General features: G+C 40.0%; 1 protein-coding gene across 3 annotated transcripts in view; it reads right to left on the bottom strand.

Annotated features, from left to right (window-relative positions):
* CHERP (calcium homeostasis endoplasmic reticulum protein) overlaps window positions 1-19,434 on the bottom strand; it is a 73,259-nt gene that overhangs the window by 22,988 nt on the left and 30,837 nt on the right. For 2 of the 3 annotated variants that reach the window (XM_089670778.1, XM_089670781.1), the window contains exons 8-13: window positions 19,030-19,375; window positions 18,760-18,938; window positions 18,141-18,576; window positions 8,109-8,347; window positions 7,009-7,142; window positions 4,866-4,952 (exon numbers count right to left, since the gene is read on the bottom strand). In XM_089670778.1, coding sequence (XP_089526904.1) covers window positions 4,866-4,952; window positions 7,009-7,142; window positions 8,109-8,347; window positions 18,141-18,576; window positions 18,760-18,938; window positions 19,030-19,375 — 1,421 coding nt within the window. The remainder of the gene's footprint in view (window positions 1-4,865; window positions 4,953-7,008; window positions 7,143-8,108; window positions 8,348-18,140; window positions 18,577-18,759; window positions 18,939-19,029; window positions 19,376-19,434) is intronic. The other variant, XM_089670780.1, reaches the window with a different exon arrangement.

Below are 19,434 nucleotides of genomic sequence, written 5' to 3'. Positions count from 1 at the left end.
GAACTGAAAAATCATATACAGAAAAAAAAAAAAAGTTTTGGATTTCAAAAAGACAAATTTTGCTGAAAGGGATGAATTTCTAAAAAAGGAATTGAAAGATTGGAGTAAAAAGACAGGAATAAGCAATCAGTGGTCACTGTTAAAGTCTACCATCCTGGAGGCAACTAGATTATATGTCAGCCAAGTTAGTAAGAATAAAACGGAAGAAAAATACCAATATGGTTCACTAAAGAGATAAGTAGGACAGTAAAGGAAAAAAAAAATCAGCATATAGGAGATTCAAGGAAACAGGAGGTGACGCTGACAGATAATAGACAAAAAGGAGGCCAAACACATTATCAGCACTGCCAAAGCACAGAAATAGGAGGAAATTGCTAAATCTTTTAAAGGAGATAAAACCTTTTTTAGGTACATTAGTGATAGAAAGAAAAAAATACAATGGGATCACTAAAATGAAAACTGGGCACAACACTGGTGTTGAGGGAGAACTGGATGTAACAAACCACTTAAATACTTCTGTTCAAACTTCTCAGAAAAAAATTATACTAACAATAATAGGTTGGGAAGTCATTCTAGTAATGATGGATCATTTTTAGGATTTCCGGAGACAGAGGTAGCAGAGGAACTGGCTCGGTTAAAGATTAATAAAGAAATAGGTCATGATGGTATTCATCCCAGAGTTCTAACAGAACTTCAAGGTACAGTTGTTGGACCATTAACTGATTTTTTTATTCAATCTCTAACAGGAGACGTTCCCCATGACTGGCGGACAGCTAATATTGTACCTATCCACAAGAAGGGCAGCAAGGTAGAAGCTGGCAATTACAGGCCAGTGAGTCTAACATTGGTTGTAGTCTAGTTAATGGAATCACTCCTGAAAAGAAGGAGCATTGATCACTTAAAAACACACAACTTGCTGGATCCAAAGCAGCATGGCATTACTGAGGGCAGATCATGTCAGACTAATCTGACTGGATTTTTTTTACTATATTACCAATGTTTAGGACCAGGGAGGTGCTGTGGACATAGGATATCTTGATTTCAGCAAGGCATTTGATACAGTTCCACATAATGACCCAATACAAAAATTGTACCAGCTAGGACTTAGCCCTTGAGTGGTTTAGTGGATAATCAATAAATCATAACAATAATAATAAATATGTAGCTGGCTAAAAGGATAGATACCAGAGTGTGGTTGTAAATGGAGACCAGTCACTAGTGGTGTACCACAAGGCTCTGTACTAGGTCCTGTTCTACTTAATCTATATGTAAGTGATATAACTAAAGGTTTGTTGGGTAAGGTATGTCTTTTTGCTGATGACACAAAGGTGTGCAATAAGGTGGATATCCCTGGAGGTATTTGTAACATGGAACATGATTTGGCATTGCTGGAAGATTGGTAAAATAAGTGGAAATTGCAGTTCAATGTATATAAATGTAAAATAATGCACCTAGGGAAAAAGAATCCCTTGAGAGAGTACAATATTGGGGGTACATTGTTGGCCAGCCCTTCAGAGGAAAAGGACTTGGGGGTACTTATTTCAGATGAATGCAAAATGAGCAGTGTGGCCAGGCAGTGGGGAAAGCGAATAGAATTCTAGGATGCATCACTAGAGGGGTCACCAGCAGGAGGAAGGAGGTCCTGATTCCTTTATACAGATCTTTAGTTCTGAAAGTGCTGGGGAATCAAAGAAGAGTGAAACTCTCCCTGATTTGAGTGAGGCTACGACAGACCTGGTGGATTACATGCAGAATTTCTTAGCCTAAATAAAGAAATTTAGTGTCTTGAGATCTAAGCTTGGGTGGATGCCCTGGTTGGGTGTGGGAGAAATGTAAAGGTTGGCATAAAACCCCTGAAAAACCTGTTGTGGGAATTGGGGCAATTCCTGCTTGATCCAAAAAACCTACTATAGTTGCAGAGATATCTGCTAACACAAGCAAACTGGAAGACATGAATTAGTGAGGAGGAAAAAACTCTAACTTGCACACCCTAGATACCAACTCCCATATGCAGGCATCTGAAATGCTGTCGGTCCAAGTTACCGCAAAGGTTAACAAATGTTCGTTCACTCTGAAAACACCGAAAAGGATTTGGCAACAGGGTAGGTTTTAAGCCAAAATTGTCTTTCTAAGCATGAAGTATTGGAGGTTGCTTGCAACTCTTCAAAAACGACAACATCATCCAACAATGATTTTTAAGATTTTTCATTAGATAGAGCCTCCGCACCAGAATACCAACAAGCCACTAAAGTCACAGGCAGATCAGTTAAAGGTTCGTCAGAGTCCGCATACAAGGTTGCAATTTGGCACATGAAATGTGGCCTGTGGTGAAATCCTACTGGAATAGGACTGAGGAGTAGGCAATGCTTGATGGAGGTAAAGAAGGACTCCAAGGACAAAGTTCCAGGCCTTCAGAGAAGCATTGCAGGCTGTCCTGGAACTATTAGTGATTGTGAACTGGAGGGACTTTGTGCAGTGGAACTGATCCCCATGTGTCTGGGATTGGACATGTGAGACTGCATGGTGGGGACAACTTAGCTCAGGATAATCGGTAAAGCCTTGGTGCTCACAAAACAGCTTCTGGAAGCAGGAAAGGCACGACTAATAATTCCTAGAAAAAAATAGGCTAAACTATTTTTAGTAGCGAAAAGGTGGAGGTATTCTGGGAGTGGGTCACTAGTTTTTTGTTTTCCGGTGTCAAAAATAATCCAACTCTGCGTGATTCCAACCAAAAGGACCCACATCTTCCAATGCCTTCCATCATATTACAGGCCTGTTCGTGTAATCTACAGTGGATATAAAAAGTCTACACACCCCTGTTAAAATGTCAGGTTTCTGTGAAAAAATTAGACAAAGATAATTAATTTCAGAACTTTTTCCACCTTTAATGTAACCTATAAAAACTGTACAACTCAGCCCTCTTCAGATCACCCCACAGATTTTCGATCGGATTCAGGTCTGGGCTCAGGCTGGGTCATTCCAAAAGTTTAATCTTCTTCTGGTGAAGCCATTCCTTTGTTGATTTGGATGTATGCTTTGAGTTGTTGTCATGCTGCAAGATGAACTTCATCTTCATGTTCAGCTTTCTAGCAGAAGCCTGAAGGTTTTGTGCCAATATTGACTGGTATTTGGAACGGTTTATAATTCCCTCTACCTTGACTAAGGCCCCAGTTCCAGCTGAAGAAAAACAGCCCCAAAGCATGATGCTGCCACCACCATGCTTCACTGTAGGTATGGGGTTCTTTTGGTGATGTGCAGTGTTGTTTTAGCGCCAAACATATCTTTTGGAATTATGACCAAAAAGTTCAACCTTGGTTTCATCAGACCACAATATATTTTCCCACATGCTTTTGGGAGACTTCAGATGTGTTTTTGCAATACTTAGCCGGGCTTGGATGTTTTTCTGCGTAAGAAAAGGCTTACGTCTTGCCACTCCAATAGCCCAGACATATGAAGAATACTGGAGATTGTTGTCACATGTAACACACAGCCAATATTTGCCAGATATTCTGCAGCTCCTTTAATGTTGCTGTAGGCCTCTTGGCAGCCTCCCAGATCAGTTTTCTTATCGTCTTTTCATCAATTGTGGAGGGTCGTCCAGTTCTTGGTAATCTCACTGTTGCGCCATATTTTCTCCACTTGATGATAACGGTCTTCACTGCGTTCCACAGTATATCTAATGCCTTGGAAATTCTTTTGTACCCTTCTCCTGACAGATACCTTTTAACAATGAGAACCCTATGATGCTTTAAAAGCTCTCTGCGGACCATGGTTTTTGCTGTAGGATGCGACTAAGAAAATGTCAGGAAAGACCTACTAGAACAGTTTAACTTTATTTGGGGTTAATCCGAGGCACTTTAAATGATAGCAGGTGTGTACTAACTCCTATTTAACATGATTTTAAATGTGATTGCTTAATTCTGAACACAGCTACATCCCCAGTTATGAGGGTGTGCACACTTATCGAACCACATTATTTAAGTTTTGTTATGTTTACCCCACCCCCCCAAAGATTCAGTTTGTTTTTCAATTAAGTTGTACAGTTTATAGGTCACATTAAAAGGTGGAAAAAAATTCTAAAATTATTTATCTTTGTCTCATTTTTTTTACATCACAGAAACCTGACATTTTAACAGGGATGTGTAGACATAACCGTCATCAATAACCTTACATTTCTTATAATTGCATCATAAACTGATACTCTAACAATTTGATAGGTGACCAATAATCCAATAGAAAAACAGATACTGCAGACTGCTTTGTCCATGTAACCAGAATGAATAGGTTACTTTGCTTAGAATCATCAGAGTAATTCTTATGAATTTTATATATATATATATATATATATATATATATAAATAAAACTTATGAATAAACCCTTAAATTGTGTATAAATTAGATCACTCCAAAAACACCATCAGATTAAATCATTGTGCCTATGTACTTAGAAGTATGATAGCAAAATACACTAGAATGGGTGCTGCTACTATATATCCACTGTAACTTATAATCAAATTGTGATAAATAAATGTACCACAAATAATAGCGCAACCCTTGTATCAAAATAAGTATAAATAAATGTAAATAAATAAAAAATTATTATTATTATTATTATTATTATTATTAATCCACCACCATAAATGTGCAAAAATATTCAATACATAAAAATCTAATGAATCCTCATGAAGTCTATTAAAAAAACTCCATATATTATCAAATATGATCCTCAATAAATGAAGTCATGAAATTTTCCTTCACCAATGTGATATCCAGTGCTTTAACACCCCATCAAAATACACACTCACCAAAAGCTGGTGATATACCAGCATATCTGTATATATCCAGCTGGAAGAACCTATCCTCACCTGCTTCTCTTGTCCTGGCCTTTTCGTCGACGGGCCCTCATCTTTGCTCTGAAAAATTCATAAAGGCCATTCTGCTCCCACCCTTCACTGCACATGTGAAAAAACACAAGGATTCAGTCAAGCTGAATGAAACAACCTCAAGGAGATACATTGCAGAAAAAATTAAATTTTTACAACCACTTCCACAGGAACAGCTAAACAGCCTTGCATATTATCCAAGGCTCCCACTTTGTTACTGAAAACCACAGTATGCAAACAGAGTGTAAACAAGAACTATAATTGTTTCTGATCAATTGCATTGGATTTTTTTTAGGTGTAAGTTTATAAACTGTTTAAAGTCACTCACAATAAACATTAATACAGGGTGAAGCAATGACAATGATTTTATAGATCATTCTTGGCTACCAGGCCCAGCACTGGTAGCTTAATTTCTGTATTCCCTATCACCATCAATTTGGTTTGTTCATACATGGAAATCACACAGCATCTCATTCTGTGAAAAGAGGAAGAACCATTGAATGGGATCTCTTCCACTCATTTAGAGAATGCGATAGATGTGTGTAGTATTGAGTTCTGTACATGGCTGAGAGGGCAGAAAGTGGTAGCCGAGTGGTGCAACTTCCCTCTGTAGCAGCTGCTAGAAGAAAGACACCTGTGAAGGAGACACTGCAGGGATGATTTTTAGAAGCACATACCTAATGTGTTTAATGCTGTATCCCCCAAAAAATGTATACAGTGCATTCCTATAGTATTTAGACCCCCCTTCACTTTTTTCTATTTAGTTATGTTGCAGCCCGATATTACAATTGTTTAAATTATTTTTTTTTCTCTCTAACCTACACTCAGTACCCCATAATGACAAATCGGTGGAGGGCTGCAGAGATGGTTGTCCTTCTGGAATTTTGTCCCATCTTCACACGGGATCTCTGGAGCTCAGTCGGCTCATTGGGTTCTTGCTCACTTCTCTTACTAAGGCCTTTCTTCCTTGATCCTCATGATAGTGCTGACCAATCCAAAGCCATCTATCCCAAACGGTCTTCCCTGCACTTATATTAGTAAAAGCTGGGGATTTTAAATCCCTATGGCTTTCTCTCCTCTATCAGCATAGGATTGGTGCAGGGACGTTTCCTACACCGCTCCTGTGTGAACTCAGGGTATGACAAGCGGGGGGGAAACCGCATGCAATTTGGACAGGATTGCACCACATTCCTGTTCAAATCGCAAGCTATTCTTTGCGGTGCAATTTGCGTCCATATATTTCATACTGATACAAATCGTCCGTAAAGTATAGGTTTTCAGGAATCTGGAGTATTTTCACAAAAACTCACGAAACTACTCTGTACCAGTGCATACCTAATGAATACCTTATGAATGCTCTGTATATACTAAACTTCAGCTTAGCATCTGAATGGTCTTTTTTTTTTTTTTGCTTACAAAGAAAACTGTAAAAGTGTTTATGTACTTACTGCTGATTGTGCCTTGACTCAAAAATCCTTACAGTGTCAGGCATCTATGGTTTTCAGAAGGTGCTTAGTATTTGCAACTTCCACGTTTCTCTCAGTGAAGATTTTTCTTTATGCACTTCTATTATTTCACATAGCTCACAGGCTCTCAGAAACCTGTTGGCTCTACACTGCTTAATATCACTGTCGGTGGGTAGAAAATCAATCCCTTATACCAGTCAAACACATTCATGCCAAAAGCATTGCAAGAAATCTCAAAACCAAGTTTGGTACATGTTCTAACTCCTACCATGGTCTTGAATTGAGTTTCCTGTGGCTTACGCTTCATTACGATTTTTAAAAACCCTTTTCAAAAATGAATGCAACAGGTAGATTTAATAATGTTCAGTAAAGTTTAATGTCTTGTGAAATAATTCAATTTACTAAAGGTATGGCAGAAAAGATGAATTCTGATACCTCAGCAAGTTGCTGCACTTAACCTGCCTTAGCAAATAAAGAAGCATATGAAACATCCTATATTTTAGCATAACGTAAAATGGTTATTTTATTAGTACTGCTTGGCGCAATGTTACAAGTTACACCCTAGTTAAGGATGTTTCATGGTCTTAAAAGATAGATGGTCTTTTAAGTTTTAAAAGGTCATCTCGAGTACATAGTTGAACTTTAGAGCTAAAACTGACCTGTTCCGGGGTCTATCATGTGATGGAGGGCTATAAAACGCCTCAACAGCAGCCAAAAGTCTTTCACTAGGTGGCATTGGAGGAGGGAGGCGGATATCTTTGGGGTCAAGAGGTTTGTACTCATGATCTTCCAGCTGCATATAACAAAGATATTAGTAATACGCACACAGTAATTTTATCACATAACAAAGGAAACAGACACACGAAACAAATGCAATTTAAAATGTTCCCACAAGTCAGCATTATTTCAGTTTTCCAGGTTATCATTTGGTCCCCTAAGCAATCTAATATTACATATACTGTAGTTGGATGCAAAAACTGTACTGTACTGAGGGGCAAACTAGTTTTTAAAAGACTAGGATACAGGTTTAAGTAAGAAACCTCTTCTGAAGTCACTAAACACAATAAGTTAATGTTATCTAAATTCATTTAACTGGAGAGACAGGTTATCAATATAGCTGATTAACTACAGCTGTTTTTCCTCAAACTTTGCTTAGTTATGCACCTCCATGACATGAAGGTGCCACAAGAACTACTAAGAATGACGATCTATCCATTAACCCCCCAGCATTAAATTAGAACTCGGTATTTCCAAACTGTCCAGTGGAACAAAAGCATCTTTTTAAAAACAAATATTCACCACGCTGTCTGTGGTATCCATACCTGGTCCTGGAGTATACACACACAGGGCAGTTATGCACAAAAACCCTGACCCCAGCAGGGCCCCACTTGTGGTACTCAAGTAGCCAAGTGGTACTGAAAAGACTGAAGTAGTCAAGTGGTTCTTAAAAGACAAAGCCAAAAAAAAAGTTTCAGATGTCTTTTATCAAGATAAGCCATTATCTGTCTGAAGGGCAGCATGTCAGCTTGGGGGACAGTTAGGCTGTGCCTATTCTACACCAATGTGAATTAAACCACTGAATGAGTATACAGTTCAGAACTTGGAGATGACAACTGCCATCAGAAGGTCATGAGCCATGTGTTTAGGTTGCTGACAAATTCCCTCTAAATCCATCTGATCCACATTTTAACATAGAATCTGCAAAATGTTTTTAACAACAGTTGCGTCTGTGAGCATACCACAAGCAAATAGTACCTACTTTAACCAATGGCGCCATAAGCCCTGCAGGGAGGTCAAAGTAAGGAACATTCGGAACAAGACTGGGGTCATCATGGTTGACGTGTGGAGGCCCTTGTCTACGCATATGAGGTGGCTGACCATTAAACCCATGTGGTGGAGGGCCGAAATCTTGGTGTTGAGGACCTCCCCAAGGCGGATGTTCATTCATGCCAGGATGTGGCATTCTGTGCCCTTGGTGATGGTGTGGTGGTCCCATATCTAATGTGAGGAGAAGAAAATAACCGGGGATAATCAAAAAACATTATAAATGAAAGTAGTTTACAATTTACCAGCATGCTGCATACAATGATATCTCTCAAAGTCTAAAAATACACCTTTAGCCAGTTCAGCCCTTGTACCTGTATATCCCCTATGGACGAGAGCAATTTTTAAATTTCCACTATGGGTCTGTTGATTTGGTGGCTGGCTTTCTTGCCAATATTGTTTTGCAAAGAATATTTTATTTTCAACGGAATCTATAGCCAGATGAATTTCCTAATATATTTTTCAGTTTTGAGGTGTTAAAAAATGAATTTTACTTTAAAATATACAGTAAACATTGTATCTATGATTTTGAATATTCTTGTTAAGCAACAGCGAAAGCATTTGGATACTTGCAAACAGACAGTGCAAGCTTGGTAAAACCCTCCTTCTGCCAGCATGCCATAGTTTGGTGGAAAAGCAGTTCCAATAGCAAGGCAATGGCAAGGGTGGGATCTGTTCCCTCAATGAACATCACAAAATGGATTTCATGGTACGTACAAAAATCCCATTTTCTTTAGTGTTCATTGAGAAAATTGATGGGTGGGAAATAGCAACAAAATACTAACAGGCGAACAAAAATAATCAACACAACTGGGGACTGCCTGCAGGTCAAAGGACTATTTGAAGGACCTGATACCCAAAACTGGCAACAGAAGAGGCCTTGATATCCACCAATAAAACTTGGAGAACATGCGTACATAAGACCAGGTGGCAATTTTGTAAATCTGAAAAGCAACCGCTTAACGCAAAAAAAGCCCAAGAAGCAAACTTAGACCTAGCAGAGTGCACATTGACAGAAAAGGAGTGGAACTTGATCCTTATACCGGTTGTAAAGGCAAATCTTTTTTTACCTTAATGCATTCTATGCATTAAAGTAAAAGAAAAAATTACAGTTGTCTCCCCACCCTTTCCCTAAATACATAACGGAGTCCAACATCAGTCCATGTGTTATTGTAGACCTCTTTGGAAGTTGTCTTCCAAGCTTTTAGCATTGTGTAAATCACCAATTCAGTGATGCCTCTGTCCCTCAGGACATGTTATTAAGGCCAACGATCGTGAAGCAGGATAGTAAACTGGTCCCCAGGACAGATGATCCAGACGAGTAGAAGAGTCTGATTAGTGCAGCACAGTGGCTCATTGGTTAGCACACTTGCCTAGAGTCATCAGATGGAATCCTGGCCAGGACACTATTTGCATGAAGTCTGCATGGACTCCTTGTACCCATTTCCTCTGTGAGAGACATGCTGGTAGCTGATCCCACAGAGCCACAAGAGCATCCACTGCTGACTTAAGATTCCTGTACCTGGCGACAAATCGGTCTATTCTGTGGTTAACCTAAATGTTCAAATCTGGCATCCCCTACTCTGGTGTTGGCCTGTCTAAGGACTGTACCAACTTTTTCCATAATGACAGGATACTGTGTTGACTAGGACTGCCTCTGAGGCCAACATCAGCTCCATAACTCTTATGCAAAAGTGAAGAGTTGGGCAATTCCTGGACCGAAAAGTGTGGAGCGAAGTGTTAGAAGATTCCGCGGAGGAAGAAAAAAAAAATCTGGTTTCAGCAGTGTTTAGAATTAGATTTCAACGCTGAGTGAAAAGAAACCATAGAGTGCACAGCACTCTACCCAGTAGATGGCAACAGTGCTGTTTTATGATACACCAACTGCAAATGGTGCACGAATGGTGCTAATAATGAAATGGGCTCCAGGCATTTGGTCTATACAGCCTTCTCACAAAGTTAGTTTTCAGAGATATGGTCATACCTGGGGCTGTGCCACAGCTTTCAACCCAAAATCATTTTATGGCAAACACACAGTACAGACAGGTTTGGAAAATGCTACAAGAGCCCAGTGTCTGAAAGTCACATTTCAGGCTAGCCCCAGTCCAGCAGGTTCCAGGTTCAGCCTCCAAAGCAAATACTGAGGAAATACCGATCCCAATATTACAAAGAGACCAGCTAAAAGAAAAACAGAACCTGGAAAATAAGTCCATCCTTCTAAACACTAAAAAAAAAACACCTTGGCATGCTGGGAGTAGGAGGGGTTAAACCAAGCCAGCATTGTTTTTTTTGTGTGTCCAATACAGTGCTAGTATAACCTACAAGTCTATGAATTCCAGTGTTTTATAATGAATGCTAAAGGAAAATAAATATTGATGGTAAAAACGAAAAAGAAAATAGCAGAAAAAGAATCGCTAATGGGAGAAAAAATTCAAGCATATCACCCCCAATCCCTGGAGCCATAGTGGTCACCTTTTGGATTAAAACAAGGATATTGTGGACTGAGGAGGCTGACAGGGTTGTGCAGGTTATGCTATGCGCACTACTTATATACTTTTTATATATTAAGGGTTAAAAGGGGGTTAAACAGGAATATATGTTAATAAAAACAATGCAACTTGTAAGGTTTCTTTAACTAATTGCCGCCCACCCACTGCGAGTGGGTGGCAGCTCCAGGCCGGGTGATCTACCTGTAGGTTGCGATATTTCTTCCAGGTTTGGGGTGCGTGCATAACTGGACACAGTTTGACTTTGGCTGCTGATTTCAGCCAATAATTTTGGCTTAAGTAAGCCGATCAGCAGTGTCCAATCACACACACAGTTCTGCGTTTACAAAACACAGAACTCCGTGTACAAAAGAACAGCGATCTGGCTTTTATGTTCTCCCTGAAAAAGCAGGGAGAATAAACAGTCATACAGTAAAGTAAAAGCAGCACATATAACACACATTACACATTGTTAGGCACAAAGTTAACACTTTGATTGTTCCTAGACTTTAACCCCTTCACAGCCAGTGTCATTAGTATAGTGACAGGGTACAGTATTAGCACTGATCACTGTACTAGTGTCACTACTGGTGCCAGTCAGTTAGTGTACCTCCCAGCCAGCATCAGATAGCGCCAGATTACCCAGCACACTATAAGTCGCTGATCACTGCCAGTACTAGTATAGTGTCATACCAACTAATGTCAGAATACATCTTGCCCTAAATCTATAAGGAAATTAATTTTTTTTTTATTTGCTATGTTTTATAACTGAAAAAGAAAAATTGTTTTTTCCCCCAAAATTGTTGTTATATCACAAAAACAAAAAAAAAAAAAAACACAAAGTGGTGATCAAACACCACTGAATGAAAGCTCTATTTGTGTGAAAATAATTATAAAATATTCCTTTGTGTACAGCATTGCATGACTGCGAAATTGCCAGTTAAAGTAGAGCAGTGCTGAAAAGCAAAAGATGCTCTGGTCATGAAGGGGGTAAAAACTTCCAGCGCTCAAGTGGTTAAAACATTAGTTCACCTTTTCAGAAGTGAAAACGTGAACTGGCACCGCCCTCACTACCTTCACAATCCTCTGTGCATATGTCAGCGCTGACCAAAGAATCCTCACCACTGCAAACAATATGCTGCTACAAGCCTCCAACAGGGATCATTTCAAAGTGCCCAGAGAGGCATTGGAAGATGGGGACCATATTAGGTACATAATCAGGGACTGGAGGGATGGGAAGAGTGTTGTGGGCTAGTTCACCTTTCATTTTTGTCAACTACTTTAACAGGAAAGTAAGGGTAAGACTATGAAAATGGAGACAGTACAATATCTGATATATTTTGATGAATTGGATTGAGCTTTAAAACTATATGTGTGTTTAGGTCACCAAACAATAAAAGACTTTAGGCATCACTGTAGTAAAAACACCACATGACAAATACATTTTTGTCACAATTAAAGTTAAAAATGACTGACTTTAACCCCTTTGTGACAGAGTAAAGCAAACAAACTGTACATATCATTGTAACTACTTGTGTATCCAGGTGGATTATAGCTTGTTTTGTTCATGACAAACAGGGTTTTATTTTGGTGGTAAATGGTAACGGATATCTCATTTTCTTTTTATTATCAAAGGATAACTGGCCCAAAATTTTACAAAAATAATTTTTTTTTTAAATTAGCTTCCTATTATCACCACAAAACAAACCAAAATAAAATGATGCTGCTCGACGATTGCAGCGATACCACTTTATTTATGGTTTGTACCTGAAGTAGGGCCCAGAAATAATAGTGAGCATTTTGCTTTAAAAAAAAAACAAAAAAAAAAAAAACACATCCTGAGAACACTAAACCTGGCACTGACCTTGATCTAGCTTTCTTTAACCACTTGCCCTCCTGAGGATTTAACCCCCTTCCTGACCAGGCCATTTTTTGCATTATGGAGCTGCATTACTTTAACTGACAATTGTGCAGTCATGCAACGCTGCCCCCAAATTAAATTTACGTCCTTTTTTCCCGAAAATTGAGTGGTATTTGATCACCTGTGCAGTTTTTATTTTATGCACTACAAAGAAAATAAAAAAAACCGGCCAACAATTTTGAGAAAAAAATAATATTTTTGACTTTTTGCTATTAAACATGTCCAGTAAAAAAATTTTAATAAATCAAATTTCGTCATAAATATTTAAGTCAAAATGAATTCTCAGGGATGTTGAATTTGTATCACCCGGAACACGTAGTTCCGGGCGTCGAGCAGGTAGCATTTTTCAACCTTTAGCCTTGCTGAAGGTAAGCAGCAGGGCTCACCCGTCAGGTGAAAGCATTCGGATGGCAGCGCTGTCGCCCGTTTGCTTTCATACAGTCCACCATGGTACCAGCCTCCGCCCCCCTACCGCATGTGAATCTCCCCCTGCTTGCCAAGTCTCCTGGGCTCCGCTTGCCCATCTGTGGGCCCGTGACTGGCTCAGTGTGTGCTGGCGGCTAGAGGGGAGGGATGAGAATGAACACGTCTGCTCCCCTCTTCTTCTTGTCCTGACGCGGAAGTGACGTTTGACAACACTTCTGGGTCCCCATTCACAGACTTCCCGGCCATTGAGGCTGGGAAAGAATGTGATGCAGTGTGATGTGCACTGCATTACATTCAGGGGAGCACAGGGAAGACATGCAGGGTCTTTTAGACCCTGGACGTCTCATTAAAGAGAACCTGTCACCAAAAATCATCACGTAGTGAAGTAGAAAAGAAAAATTTTATAAAAAAAAATCAAAGTTGCACCCAAGTACATAACATCGTCTCAAAAAAAAAAAAAAAGTAAAAGCACGCGCCTCCGCAAGAAAATATTCACTGCGATACACGTTACATATCGCCGAGCGAATGAGAGCATTAATTCTACCACCTACTAAGACCTCTTCTGTAACACTATACTGATGACCTATAAGAGGCTTTAAAAGCGTCGCCTATAAAAAATATAGGGTACTGAAGTTTGTTGCCATTTCATGAGCGCACGCAAATTTAAAGGTTTGCCATGTTGGATATCTATTTACTCAGTGGAACCTCACCTTTTATATTTTACAAAAAAATAGGGTAATTTATTGCTTATTTGTGCCCAAATTAATGTGTGCAAAAAATGCAAAAATGGCTCTGGCAGCAAGAGGGATAAAGGAGAAGACTGACACTCCCCTTTCCTGACAAGCACCCAATCGGTGCTCATCACACGGGAAGGTCTCTCTCCTCCCTGCTAATCCCCGCCTGAGGTGCTGGAGAGAGGCAGGGAAGGGAGGAGGAGGAGATATACAGCGCAATGTTAAAAAGATTAAACGTTTAAGTTGCCATAGAGCCTCTTTTGATTTTAACCACTTCCAGACCGGACACTTTTACCCCCCTTCTGACCAGGGCAATTTTCAGCTTTCAGCACTATCACACTTTGAATGACAATTGCGCGGTCATGCAACACTGTACCCAAATTATTTTTTTACCATTTTTTCGCGACAGATAAAGCTTTATTTTGGTGGTATTTATTCACCGCTGGGATTTTTATTTTTTTTGCTATGTAAATTAAAAAGTTCAAAAATTTTGAAAAAAGTGTTTTTTTTAATAAAATTTTGCAAATAAATAATATTTCATCATAAATCTTGGCCAAAATTTATTGTTATCTCTTTAGTAAAAAAAAAAAAATCCAAATTAGTTTATAACCAAAAATTATAATTTTTAAACATTTTTTTTTACATTTTTATTTTTTTTTTTTATATATATATATATATATATATATATATATATATATATATATATATATATATATATATATATATATATATATATATATATTTTTTTTTTTTTTTTTTTTACATACTGTCACCCTAGCAGTACAGTGTCACCATGGTGACACTGTACTACTTGTGGGGGTTGATGATTTTTTTTTTTTTTTTTTTTTTTTTTTACACTGATTGCTTTTACACCCATATAGGATGTAAAAGCAATCATTTCTCTTTCTCTCTGTCTGCATTCTTGCACTCATTGAGAAGTACTGAGTGAGCTGTGATTGGTCACAGCTTGTCACATTGTACAAGGCTGTTGTGAATCGCCTTGTACCATGTGACCTCTGTGATCATTCACAGATTTCACACGTAGTAAGCAATGATGTCACAAGTGACATCTTGCTTACTACTTTGCATGTGATCACTGATTGGCCAATCAGTGATCACATGATCGGGACCTCGCACAGAGGTCCCATCCGACAATCGGTGTTTCACTGTGTCCGGAGGACACAGCGGGCACCGGATCACGGTGCTGCACGCTCCCAGGGAGCGCGCACAAGCAGGGTGCGGGGAGGATGTTTATAAACGGCCACCCGACCTTGCACTGCCACCGTTCCGGCCGTTTATATGCAACGGCCGGTCGAGAAGTGGTTAAAAGTCCCAGACATTTCTAACAGCACCTCAGATTTAAATACGGTTTGGTTTAAAATGTATTTTTTGTTAATCTGGATTGACGTAGATTGTCATGTGGGACAAGTAGATTGGAACCCAGATTTAGTCCCTGGACGAGTAGTTTTTTAAAAAATTTCTACACCCCCAATTCTGCTATGTCTTTGCTGACAAAAAAAAAAAAAATCCCAATACGTGTAAATTAATTGGATTACATGAACGTTATAGCGTTTACAAATGGCAGTATAGATACTGGAATTCTTTTTTTTTTTTTTACTAGTAATGGCGATCAGAGACTAATAGTGGGACTGTGGCAAGAATTCTGACACTGGGGGGGAACTGACCTGGTGTCACTGACATCCCCTTTGACACCACCCGTGATCAGTGCTAAAAAAAAAAAAAAAAAGCAGTGACACTGTACTAATGGCACTGAGTAGGAAGGGGTCAACAAGAGGGGCGGGCAAACATTAGTTATGTGCAGGGAATGTTTTACATAGAGGGCGGTGTGTGGGCTTCACTGTAAGCAAACTGCTCTGGATGACTGTGACAGCCATCCAGAGCAGTATGGCCGAGCTGACAGGGAGGAGGACTGTTAGTAAACAAAGCAGCCCTCCTCCCCGTCGGAGATGCTCGGTAATCACCAGTCGGAATTCGGTGATTGACAGCTGGCGGAGTGGGTGGGACGCGCCTCATGTTACAACCAAAAATATAAATGGTTTTTATTTTTATAAAGTGGCACATCATTGTGAAATGGAAGGAAAATGATAAATGGTTTTCAAAATTTTTTACAAATAAATATCTGAAAAGTGTGCCGTGCATTTGTATTCAGCCTTTACTCTGACACCCCTAACATCTAGTGGAACCAATTGTCTTTAGAAGTCAGCTAATTAGTCAATAGAGTCTACATGTGTGTAATGTAATCCCAGTATAAATGCAGCTGTTCTGTGAAGCCCTAAGAGGTTTGTTAGAGAACATTAGTGAACAAACAGCATCATGAAGGCCAAGGAACACACCAGACAGGTCAGGGATAAAGTTGTGGAGCAGTTTAAAGAAGGGTTAGGTTATAAGAAAACATCACAAGCTTTGAACATCTCATGAAGCACTGTTCAATCCATCATCCGAAAATGGAAAGAGTATGGCATAACTGCAAATTTAGCAAAACATAGCCATCCACCTAAACTGATAGGCCAAGCAAGGAGAGCATTAATCAGAGAAGCAGCCAAGAGGCCTAAGGTAACTCTGAAGGAGCTGCAGAGATTGACAGCTCAGGTGGGAGAATCTGTCCACAAGACAACTATTACACAAAGCTGGTCTTTATGGAAGAGTGGCAAGAAGAAAGCCATAAGAAGTTCTGTTTGCAGTTTGCGATGTAAGGGACACAGCAAACATGTGGAAGCAGGTGCTCTGGTCAGATTAAGCCAAAACTTAATTTTTTGGCCTAAAAGAAAACCACCATGTGTGGCGGAAAACGAACACCGTACATCACCCTGAACACACCATCCCCACCATGAAACATGGTGGTGGCAGCATCATGTTGTGGAGATGCTTCTCCAGCAGGGACAGGGAAGTTGGTCAGAGTTGATGGGAAGATGGATGGAGCCAAATACAGGACAATCTTAGAAGAAAACCTATTAGAGTCTGCAAAAGACTTGGGACTGGGGCAGAGGTGCATCTTTCAGCAGGACAACAATCCTACACGTACAGCCATAGCTAAAATGGAAAGGTTTAGATCAAAGCACATTTATGTGTTAGAATGGCCCAGTCAAAATCCAGACCTAAATCCAATTGAGAATCTGTGGCAAGACTTGAAAATTGCTGTTCATCCAATCTGGCAGAGCTTGAGCTATTTTGCAAAGAATGGGCAAAAATTTCACTTCCTACGTGTGAAAAGCTGGTAGAGACATCCCCACAAAGACTTGCTGCTGTAATTGCAGCGAAAGGGGGTCCTTCTATTGACTCAGGGAGGATGAATACAAATGCATGCACACTTTTCACAGATTTAGTTGTAAAAAAATTTTGAAAACCATTTATCATTTTCCTTCCAATTCACAATTACGTGGCACTTTGTGTTGGTCTAATCACATAAAATCCCAATAAAATACATTTATGTTTTTGGTTGTAACATGACAAAATGTGGAAAATTTCAAGGGGTATGAATATGTTTTCAAGGCATTGTATGCATACAGTTGGCATGAAAGGGTTAATGAACAGGGAAGGAAGTATTTCAGCTCTCATTTTGGAAATGAAGTGCACAAGTTGAGAGAATTAATGCTTAGTACGCTTAAGGGCCTGTTCACATCATAGCACTACAGTAACGCACATTTTTGTGATGCAGTGGCATTTATTCTGAATGGCATCCCAATGACCTTGTTGGACAGGTGTTACAGCACACTGCCAAAAATGTTACATGCCCTTTTTTTGGTGTTAGACAGCTCATTCAAATGAACGTGCTCTGCCATAATGCAACACAAGTGCAGTGAGGCAGCACAGCAGTGTGAATGAGCCCTTAGAGAAATGTTTCTAAAGACTGTAACCTGAAAGCAAATAGAGAATATGCCACATCATGCACTCTTTGCCCATGAATATTTATTAAAGTGCATGTATAGCCAAAACCTTTTTTTTTTTTTTTTTTTTTTTTTTTTGTGGCTGTGCACTATAATGGAAATTTACCTTCAATTTCTTTCTGAGAGCTATAATGGGAAGTTAGAGAAAATCTCCCAAAGTGAAGGGAATTCAGCTTCCCTGAAACATGTCCCCCCATTAGAAGACCTTCCTCCTTTCATCTCCAGCTGAGGACAGCTAAGATTTTGGATTTTCCTTCCCTTTCTTTCTCATTGACAGTGGTTGGTGATGAGAGGAGATTCTCCTCAGCAAGGACACAAGACAGCAACTATTTTTGGCGCGATTCTGTTAAAGAAATTCAGTTGTCTGTATAGGCTGCTACAGAATTGACTGCAGAACAAACCCATTGGTCTGAATTTATCAAACTGTCTCTGCTGTCACAGTCCTTCCACAAACTCAAGCAGCAACAAAATAGGAACAACATTGTCAATAATTACCTGAAGGGAAGTCTCCTTGGGGATAATCAAATCGGTGAGGAAAAGGTGGTCGCTCAAAGGGATGGCGTGGGGGAAAGTCATCCTGCATAAACCGTGGAGGAAATCGATTGAAGTTGTGGGGGTGGGGTGGTTGGTTGAATTGAGGTGGATGTTGTTGATGAGGGGGAAAAGGCCCTCGAAAATGTGGAGGACGCTGCATGCGAAAATGAGGATCTCTCTGAGTACCACCCCACGGAGGCTGATCATGCTGATTACTCCAAGGAGCATCAAACTGGTTATTCCATGGAGGTTCCCTCTGGTTGTTCCATGCTGGTTCTGGCTCATTGTTCCAGTTAGGATCACGATCACTCCACATACCTTCATGGCTATTATTCCATGGAGGACAGTGTGGTGGGGGTGCCTGGTGATGAGGAAAAGGGGGCTGTTCACAGGGCTGCTGAATGAAGAAAAGCAAAAATGGAATTAATAAGGAATAGCTTGAACAAGTACATTTCTATGTAGAATATCAAAAGATTACACAAAAAAGGGTACTAATTTAGGACAGCTAAGCATAATTTTAGGAAACACTCTAAGAAAATTAAAGAAATAGTTCAAATGAGACTGAAAAGCTTGTGCTTACCTGCTGCTGTCCCCAGGGTGCCATAGGCTGGGGCTGCTCAAACCAAGGTGGTTTGTTAGGAGGCATCTGTTCATGAGGAGCTGGACCTCTAGTTGCAGCTGTGGCAGGATCTGGCACGCTTCCAGGAGGGGGCTCAAATTCTGCCGGAGTGGGGATAGCAAGAGCAGGTTTCACTTCCTCTGTGGTGAAAAGACAGCATTAAAATGAAGAAAACGTGGAGTTGCATACTGTAAATAAAGAAAAAGGAAAAACAAAAGAAGAGTTTGCTACCTGGTGGGGGCACTTGAGCTGGTACAGGGGCAGGAGCAGGCACTGGAGGCTCTGGAATTTGTTCTATCACTGGAATCTGGATCTGCTGTTGTTGCTGCTGCTGTTGTTGCTGCTGCTGCTGTTGTTGTTGTTGTTGTTGTTGTTGCTGCTGCTGCTGTTGTTGCTGCTGCTGTTGTTGTTGCTGCTGCTGCTGCTGTTGCTGCTGCTGCTGCTGCTGCTGTTGTTGTTGCTGCTGTTTTACGCTAGCCACAAATTCTTCATGTTGTGTTTTCAGGGTTTGGATTTGTTGCTGGAATGCCATAAGAATCGGTTGCACCACAGTGGAGTGCTCACCCAGTAAAGCAGCCTAAATAAATATAAAACAAGATAATGTAATGGCCACTAGACAACAGTGACATTACCAGG

Source organism: Staurois parvus, unplaced genomic scaffold, assembly GCF_062004578.1.
Source record: "Staurois parvus isolate SC_StPar_1 unplaced genomic scaffold, SC_StPar_1.0 ptg000096l, whole genome shotgun sequence".
Taxonomy (NCBI): domain Eukaryota; kingdom Metazoa; phylum Chordata; class Amphibia; order Anura; family Ranidae; genus Staurois; species Staurois parvus.
Note: the sequence above shows the minus strand (reverse complement) of the source record. Positions and strands in the feature narration are given on the sequence as shown.